Source organism: Rhincodon typus, chromosome 3 (assembly GCF_021869965.1).
Source record: "Rhincodon typus isolate 14 chromosome 3, sRhiTyp1.1, whole genome shotgun sequence".
In the NCBI taxonomy this organism is placed as follows: domain Eukaryota; kingdom Metazoa; phylum Chordata; class Chondrichthyes; order Orectolobiformes; family Rhincodontidae; genus Rhincodon; species Rhincodon typus.
In genome coordinates this window covers 26,696,172-26,705,787 of record NC_063334.1, presented here as the reverse complement: position 1 = coordinate 26,705,787, position 9,616 = coordinate 26,696,172, and the positions used below count along the sequence as shown (strand labels likewise).

The 9,616-nt window shown below is 43.7% G+C and overlaps 1 protein-coding gene across 3 annotated transcripts in view; it reads left to right on the top strand.

Annotated features, from left to right (window-relative positions):
* The window catches only part of apba1a (amyloid beta (A4) precursor protein-binding, family A, member 1a), a 168,875-nt gene extending 160,353 nt beyond the window's left edge, over nucleotides 1-8,522 (top strand). For all 3 annotated transcript variants that reach the window (XM_020509892.2, XM_020509889.2, XM_048594748.1), the window contains one exon: nucleotides 6,584-8,522. In XM_020509892.2, the coding sequence (XP_020365481.1) occupies nucleotides 6,584-6,655 (72 nt within the window). In that variant the 3' untranslated portion in view covers nucleotides 6,656-8,522. The remainder of the gene's footprint in view (nucleotides 1-6,583) is intronic.
* The last annotated feature ends 1,094 nt before the right edge of the window (nucleotides 8,523-9,616 follow it).

Here is a 9,616-nt window from a genome sequence, read left to right as displayed (position 1 = left end):
CCACTGCCTCACCGGCCCCGCTCTCACCGCCACTGCCTCACCGGCCCCGCTCCTCACCGCCACTGCCTCACCGGCCCCACTCTCACCACCACTGCATCACCGGCCCCGCTCCTCACCACCACTGCCTCACCGGCCCCGCTCCTCACCGCCACTGCCTCACCGACCTTGCTCCTCACTGCCACTGCCTCACCGGCCCCGCTCCTTACCGCCACTGCCTCACCGGCCCCGCTCTCACTGCCACTGCCTCACCGGCCCCGCTCTCACCGTCACTGCCTCACCGGCCCCGCTATCACTGCCACTGCCTCACCGGCCCTGCTCTCACTGCCACTGCCTCACCGGCCCTGCTCTCGCTGCCACTGCCTCACTGGCCCCACTCCTCACCGCCACTGCCTCACCGGCCCGCTCTCACCGCCACTGCCTCACCGGCCCGTTTTCTCCACCCATCCAGCCCCCTTTTGATCCACCGCTGTCGCTCCGGCCCACGCTCAATCTACTGTTGCTGAAGGACACAGCCCACGTGTTCAGCTCCCGCCACATGGTTTCTGGTTGTGACTCGATTCCGTCCCAACTCCAGAGTGGGTAGTTAAAGGGGTGGGTGGGATAGAATTACTGCAGAGAGCAGACCGAAGAAGAAAGCAAAGGGTACTAGCGAGCAGTGCGGAGCTCCAAATGGAGAAACGTAGCCTGCCACCATTTTGCCAAAGTGGCAGGCAGAGCATCAATTTAATGTTCCATCAACTAAACAACACTACTATACTCATTTATACTCCATCAGTGCAGCAGTGTTGTTCTCAGCTTGAATCTTTACTCCAGTCCTGGAGTGAAATGAACTGGCTGTTGTGATGACAGGGCGAGCAACAAGTAGAGGCATATTTGGTCAAATCTTTGTTCCTTTATCAATGCATCTTTATTTTGCTACATGAGATTAACAATAATATGGGTTCTAATTAACACAGGTCTCACGTCTTGATGGTGTACCCTCCTAGCAGTGTTCACTGCCATTGATGTCCCAAATATGGCACCAACTTCTGGGGTCTGTTAAACATACCTCCATTAAATTTCCCTTGCCTGTTTGAAAGAGAACAATTCCAACTTCTCTACTGTTTCCACACAACTGCAACCCCAAATTCTGGTACTATTCTGATAAACCTCTGAAATGCCCTGATGTTCTTTCCTATTGGGGTGGGACCTGGAATTTAACACTGTACCCCATGCCCTAACCGTTGAGTTGCAAGGATTTAAACTAGCTACCTAGTTTTTTATACTCGGTCCCAGTTGGTAAAACCATACCTCGTATTGGATTACTTACAAAGAACAAAGAATAAAGAACAAAGAACAGTACAGAACAGGAAAAAGACCCTTTGGCCCACCAAGACTGCGTCAACACATGAGGTCTTTCTAAACTAAAAACGCTTCGTCTCTGTGTGGTCCCTATCCCTCCATTCCTTGCCAATTCAAATATCTGTCAAGATGTCTCTTCAACATTACGGTGGTATCTGCCTCCACCACCTCTCCAGTCAGCGCATTCCTGTCACCGACTACCTTCTGTGTAAAAAGAAACTTGCATCTCACATCCCCTTTAAACTTTCCCCCTTTTATCTTAAACCTATGTCCCCTAGTAACTGACGTTTCTACCCTGGGGAAAAAGACACCAACTGTCCATTCTATCTGTGCCTGTCATAATTTTGTAAACTTCTGTCTAGTCACTCCTCATCCCTTGACGTTCAAGTGAAAACCACTCAAGTTTGTCTAATCTCTCCTCATAGCTAATACCCTCCAAACCAGGCAACATCCTGGTAAACCTTTTCTGTGCCCTATCCTTCTGCTAGTGCAGTGACCAGAACTGTACTTGATATTCCAAATGTGGCCTAAATAAAGTTATATACAGCTGGAACATGACTTGCCAGTTTCTGTATGTTATACCCTGACCGCTGAAGGCAAGCATGCCATAGGCCTGCTTCATCACCTAATCCACTTGTGTTGCCAGTTACAGGGAAGTTCATCTTCCTTACCCTCATACTTCGCACATTAAAACAGATTCACCTCTGACCTCCAGTCCTGCCATGTTCAGTAACATCTCCCTGGTCTGTTCTTCCTCTTAGCCTTACTGGCCTTAGTCTCTTATTCCTCCTCAGTGATTTTATTGCTCTGGTTCTTGCCCCCTGCCACACTAGTTTGAACCCTCCCAAGTAGCACTAGCATACCTCCCTGCCAGGAGATAGCAAAAACTGCAGATGCTTGAGCCAGAGTCAATACAGTGTGGAGCTGGAGGAACACAGCACGTCAGGGGTTTGTCAGAGGTGGGAGAAGGGGTTTGTCGAGGGTGGGTTAGACTCCTGGTCAAAGAAATAGGGGCCGAGGCAGTGGAAAAAGAGTTCAACATCCAGATGTGAACAGAATTCATTGATGTGTGGGCGCGGGGCAATGAAGGTAAGTCCTTTACTGAGGACCTAGTCCTGATGAAGGGTCTAGGCCCGCAACGTCAAATTTCCTGCTCCTCTGCTGCTGCCTGACCTGCTGTGTTCCTCCAGCTCCACACTGTGTTGTCACTGAACCTCCCTGTCAGGATATTTGTGCCCTCAATTTCAGGTTCAACCTGTCCTCTTGAACAGGTCTCACTTGCCCCAGAAGACATCCAAGTGATCCACATAGCTGAAAGCTATCCCTCCTAACCAGCTCTTTAGTTATGTATTTAACTGTATTATCTTCCTATTTGTAGCCTCACTGGCACGTAGTGCAGGATGTAATCCCGGGATTACAGCCCTCAAGGTCCTGCTTTTAAACTTCCTACCTAACTCCCTGAACTCCCTTAGCAGAACCTCAACTCTCTCTCTGTGTCCTTAGTACCAATATGGACTACAACCTCTGGCTGCTTACCCTCTCCTTTCAGAATATCCTGTACCCACTCATTGATATCCTTGACCCTAGCACCAAGGAGGCAACATAGCATCCAGGAATCTCACTCACAGCCACAGAACTGACTATCTGTGCCCCTGACTATAGAGTTCCATATCACTCCTGTTTGTTACAGTTCAACACTCCCTGCTGTGCAACAGTGCCAGTTGTGGTGCCATTGCTCTGCTTTCTCCAGAGAGGCCATTCCCCCCCAACAGTATCCAAAATGGCCTCTCTGAGAGGGGAACGGCTATAGGGGACTATGCTGCCTGCCCCTAATTGTTCATCACCTTGGTGGTCACCCAATTCTCTGTCCGTGTAGCCCTTACTGGTGGAGTGATCAGCTCACTAAACCTGCTATCCAGGACCTTCCCAGCCTCATGGATGCTCCATAGTGAGTCCGTCTGTAGCTCTAGGCACTCCATGCAGCAAATCAGGAGCTGCAGCTGAGCACATTTCCTGCATATGTAGTCATCATGGACACTCGAAGTGTCCCCGGTTTCCCACACGATGCAGGAGGAGCATTCCACAGGGCTATGTTCTCCAGCCATTTCGAACCTCATCAACTAAGTCAACCTTATTGACTACAGACAAAAATCCAGGGACTGGTTACGCAGCCCTTACTCACTGGTCACCAAACTCAGGTCTCTCACTCCTGCTCTCTATTCTTAGCAGATTACAACTACATAAAGTAAATACTTTATCTCTCTCCGGGTACTACTCGGTGTGTGAATTTGGTTCCTGAGCAGTCAAGCCTATGTGGTGCCGGAGCCGATTTCTCCCAGAATCCCACTTGGTCACTTCTCACCAGCTCCCTCTGTTACCTCCTCACTCTCCAAAGCCTGCCCATCATCTGCAAAACTGAGCTCAGCTCCCACACCACCTTGAGCTCAAACCCATCCAAAACAAAGCATTCTGCTTGTTTAAACATTCACTTCCTCCATCACTGAAGCACAGTGACAGCAGTGTGTACCATCCACAAGACGTACTTCAGAAATTCATCAAGGCTCCTTTGACAGCACCTTCCAAAAACACATGACTGCTTCCATCTAGAAGATCAAAGGCAGCAAGTGATGAGCATACCGTCAAGATCCCCTCCAAACCACACACCGTCCTGACTTGGAACTGTATCATCCATTCCTTTACTGTTGTGGGTCAAAAACCTGGAAATGCCTCCCTAAGCATTGTGGGTCCACCTACACCCCATGGGCTGCAGCAGTTCAAGTAAGCAGTTCACCCTTACCTTCTCCAGGGCAATTAGGGATGGGCAAGAAATATTGCCCTAGCCAGCAGCACCCACTCACTGTGAAAGAATATATTTTGAAAATTATATACGTTATTTTTCATCGGCCTTGTCAACTTTATTGTCATTTTGCATGACTTGGTTATATGAACTAGCAGTTCTTTCTATTCCTGTAAATCCTCTCGTTTAAATTACCTCTTTTTGTTGCTTCCAAAGTGCGTCACATCACACTTTGCTAAGTTATGTTTCTGTGCCATGTCTCTGCAGGATCTATAGGTTTCTTTTCCCTTCTCAGAGGATAACATTGGCACCTCTGAACTGTATTTGCTGCTGACGTCAGTGGATTGAATTTCCTTCTGTTCAAGCTAGACATGTAAACAAGCGCAGACTGGTCATGAGCAAATGTCTCTGAAATGACTGCCCTCTGTCTCTGTATGTGTGTGTGTGTGTGTGTGTGTGAGAGAGAGAGAGAAAAGGAAATCTGCAAGAGGATCTGTTACGCCTATTGTAATAACCTCGTTTTTTTATTCTTTAAGAATATCATTGCAATTGCAATCAAAAAACTGTCTTGTTTGGTTTGCCAGCGAGCAGCAATATAGGATACAATGTATAAATGTGATTTGTTTTTAGAAATTATAAATTGAGATTCAAATAGCGTATCCTCTTTTATGACCATTCCATCACTAATGCCTGTGGCTCAGGTACTAGACTATAAACTCTAAAATTTCTGTAGGAATGAAGAGGTGCGTTGTTCCTTGAAAGTGGAATCGCAGGTAGACAGGGTGGTGAGGAAGGCGTTTGGTACGCTTGCTGTCATTGGTCAGTACGTTGAGTAGGAGTTAGGATGTCATCCTGTGGCTGTACAGGACGTTGGTGAGGCCACTTCTGGAATACTGTGTACAATTTGGGTCGCCCTTCTGTAGGAGGAGTGTTGTTAAACTTGAGAGGGTGCAGAAAAGATTTACAAGGATGTTGCTGGGACTGGAGAGAGGCTGAATAGGCTGGGGCGTTTTTCTCTGGCGCATCGGAAGTTGAGGGCTGACCTTGTAGAGGTTTATAAAATCATGAGGGGCATTGATAGGGTGAATAGACAAGGTCTTTTCACTGGGGTGGGGAGTTCAAAAGTAGAGGGCATAGGTTTAGGATGAGAGGAGAAAGATTTAGAAATGATCTTTAGGGATAACTTTTTCATGCAGAGGGTGGTGCATGTATGGAATGAGCTGCCAGAGGAAGTGGTGGAGGCTGGTAAAATTACAACATTTAAAAGGCATCTGGATGGGTATATGATTAGGAAGGGTTTAGAGGGTTATGGGCCAAATGCTGGCAAATGGGACTAGGTCAGATTGGGATGTCTACATGGACAAGTTGGACCAAAGGCTCTGTTTCCATGCTGTATGATTCTAAATCCACAGAAATTCACTTGATTAATGCAAAAGCCATTCAGCCTTTTGTCCTCGTGAGCTCCCTCCCTGCCTAATTTATCGCGCTCTATCAACATTTCCTTCTATTCCTTTCTTCCTTATGTGTTTTCCAGCTTCTTTTCCATTCAACCACTCCCTGTGATAGTAAATCCCACATTCTCATCACTCTCTGGGTTGAGAATTTTCTCCTGAATTTCCCTACTGGATTTATTAGTCTCCTGTTTTTGGCCCCTACGTTTGGCCACCCACACAAGTGTTGACATCTGTATGTTTTTATCCTACTGAATACGTCATAAATTTGAAGACCTCCATTAGGTCACCCTTCGGCCTTCTCTTTCTTGATTAAAAAAAAAGTTCTAAAAGAAAAATGCAAGGAATACGAAGATTAATGTTTGAGACAGAGAATAGGTTATAATTCTTAGCTTCTTTTTAGTCTTTCAATCACGCTGTACTTCCTTATTTCTTTATCAAGCCCTATAAATCTCTTAAGATATCCATGCTGCACAAATTCTGGCTTCTTGCGTATCCCCTTTTATGACCATTCCATCACTAATGGCTGTGGCTCAGGTACTGGACTATAAACTCCAAAATTTCTGCCCTCAACTAGTCCATCTCTCTCTGCTCCTTTCAAGACACTCCATAAAACCTCTCTCTTCAGTTGTATCTCCTGATGTGGTTCAGTGTCGAAATTTGGCTGTTAACATTCTAAGGTTTTGGAGTAGATTTGTAGCTCGGGTTGTGGATGTTTTGGCTGTTAACATTCTTGTGACCCAGCATGGGACATTTCAATTTCACGATGTAACATAAATGGATGTTATTGTTTGGTTCCACCTTGATCTTTTCTGTTGCTACTGACTGGTCTGCTGTATATATCTCGCATGTATGTGTTTGATTGTGATCTGCAAAGAAAGTTTGTTTTTATACTGTATGCCGCTATTATAGAAATGCATCTAGGAGTGGTCCTGGATAGCCTGGGCAGTGGATATGTAGAGTGTGGTACTAATCTCCCTTTCTTTTGCCCTAGATCCACATGAAAACAATGCCTGCTGCCATGTACAGGCTGCTGACTGCGCAAGAACAACCAGTTTACATCTGAAAGGGCTGTTACAATGACCCAGTGTGCAAAGTGGATATGTCTGTGTGGTTTGATTGTGTTAATCATTGCTGCATTCCTGCAGTGTCAGAAACTACAATATTTTTTATTTAAACATGCTTGGTTTGACAAAAATCTGTTGAAAAATCTTTGATGCCTTTCAGAGATGCAGCTTTGTGTGGTTTATATAGAAATGAACATAAATATATTCCCACAGACTAATTCTCAGTAATCCACAAATAGGCAAAGTAACTGGGCACGTATAAAGTTTGATGTTATTTAAGAGAGAAGCTTTCACAGTAACCATTTCAGCACCATTGAAGATGTCATTAGGAAACATTATTTAACCTAAAAGAACTGACTATGAGCATTTAGAAAGTTATGAAACTTGCATTATGGAGTGTGTTCTACTAAGAACGACTCAAACATCCAAATTTTCATTGCTAACATTTTTTAAAAAAAAACATTCCCACTGTTATTCCTCATTTATTTATGGTTACTTCCCTGAAACATTCCCCATACATTGTTGTTTAAAGTAGTTGTTATTTTGAAAATATTAATTGGTTTTGTTTTCTTCTATTTCAATACTTTTAAAGCCATTTACTGATGCACTGTGTGAAGCTAAGATCATTCCATTGACTCCAATTTATAAAATAAAAGGCTCTGGGACATAATTATCATTGTTAATTTTAACAAATCTTCAGCTGAGATTATAAAATGGGGAACACTATTTTATACTCGGGTCTACTTTCTTTTTCTGTAAGCATAAAAATCAGCAAAGAGAGGCAAATATCCCCCCCACCAAATATGTTTACATAATCCCTTCATCTGTAGCTACTGTTCTGTCAAAATTAATTTGAAACTACATTGGCACATTCTAGTTAAGCTAATGTTGTGTTTTGCAATGAGGGAGGTAAGAATAGTTTTGAACAGAGGTTTTTTGGGTAACTTAAAAATATGATAATTGTGAATAATATTTTTACATCAGGCACCCTACCTTCACATTCTGCAACAATTTTTGCAGCCTAAAATCTCATTACTTAACTCCCAACGTGGTAGATGTGGGCATATAATTCTGTGTAGCAAATTTTACTTGCAAACTCCTGTTGCTCAAGTGGAGAAAAGGCTAGGACTCAGCCATTCTTTCATCCTTTTAACTCGGAAAGCATCGATTTCACACAGAAAAGACAGCACTCCGCTTAAATTCATTACTTAAATATGTTTAAATGCCTGTACAGTGCTGTGGGATCAATAGCTGCCAGGTTTGCAGTGCTGTGCCCTTATTTGGCGGCCTGCACTTTAAGGTCTAAAATTTCTATTTGATGAGGACACATTTAGTTAGCCACATAGATAGCTCTGTAGAAGAAGTGACTTTGAATTGTACAAGGTGTCTTTTCACAGCAAGACTTCACACACCACAGAAGCAGAAAATACAAATCTTAATCTGTGCAGCAATTCAATCCGAGAATAAGTTTAGCCAAAACTGGGCAGTAAGTGTCAGGTACTTAAAACCACTGGGTTCATTTTCTGAAGAAGCGTCTAGGCCCGAAACGTCAGCCTTCCTACTCCTCTGATGCTGCTTGGCCTGCTGTGTTCATCCAGCTCTACACCTTGTTATCTCAGATTCTCCAGCATCGGCAGTTCCTACTATCTCTGGGTTCATTTCCATTTGATTAAGATGAGAATGAGGTCTTATAGAGTGTTGTTACGTATCCCATCATCGCTAGTTTCACAGTCATTGATATCATGGTAATGGAACATCTGTTTCATTCCTCATCTATGGAATTAAATTAGACCAGAATAGTTTATGAATGAGCATCCTGGAATTGTCAAGGTTCACTCCTGCTTCAGATCAATATCAGAGACAACAAGGTGCAGGGCTGGATGAACACAGCAGGTCTAGTCCTATGATGGTAGCAGACCTGCTGTGTTCATCCAGCCCTGCACCTTGTTGTCTCGGATTCACCAGCATCTGCAGTTCCCACTATCTCAGATCAATATCACCCTGTTTACATGCAAGTCAAAAATGCTAACCTCACCTACAAACCTGTCAGACTCTGTAGCATCATTACTTGAAGTAATTATAGTGGCATGGCACAAACCAATGGGTTTCAGTCATTCAGTGACTTGGGTAGTTAATATTTATAATCAAATACCTGCAGCTGCCGATGTGAACTTAATGTAAATACCTTACACAACCCTAGAACATAACTTTTTTGTCCAGTGGTGCAATAGCAAATAACATTAAACATCAGGAAGCTATAATGATGCAGTGTAACAAAGCTGTTCCTTGTAAAGTTATGTCAACTAATGTGTGTCGGGTGTTAATTATGATTGTTGGAATAATGCACTTCTTATGAATGTAGTTCCTATTCCAGTGTTTGTTTTGTCATAAGTTCAGATTTTTTTTTGTGTTTATGATACAGCTACAATATTTGTTTATTTATTTTACTATTAAGGATATATTTTGGGGTTAGGGTAAGGGAGCAAGGGGGAAGAGAGTGGCGTGTCTAATGATTTACATTCCTGTTTCCGTTTTTCCATGTTTAAAACGAAAGAAATTCCAAAAACTTGTTGCAGTGGGTTAAATATTGGTTATTCTGTTTTTAAAAGAATGGTTTGTAAGCTCGATCAGACAATATATAAATACACTGTATACATATGTATACATATATACATTCTAACTGGGTTTTGGGGAGGGGGGAGGTTGTCTTCAGAGTGGGGTCGATATTAACTCTTTGGGGGTGACCAACTGGGTCTGGTGATCAGAGTGAAAGAGACTGAAGCTGTCTTGAAGTTTCAGCTTCCTTTAAGTTGATTTGGGGAATGTGGGCTGCCAAGGTGTTGCTGTAAAATGGGCCGTTGATTCGGGTAGGTGCAGGAGGAAAGGAGCCAAAGGGGGACATTGGTAAAAAGAGGAAGTCAGGATGGTTTCTATGAGTTTTGGAGGTGCCCTTCACTTAA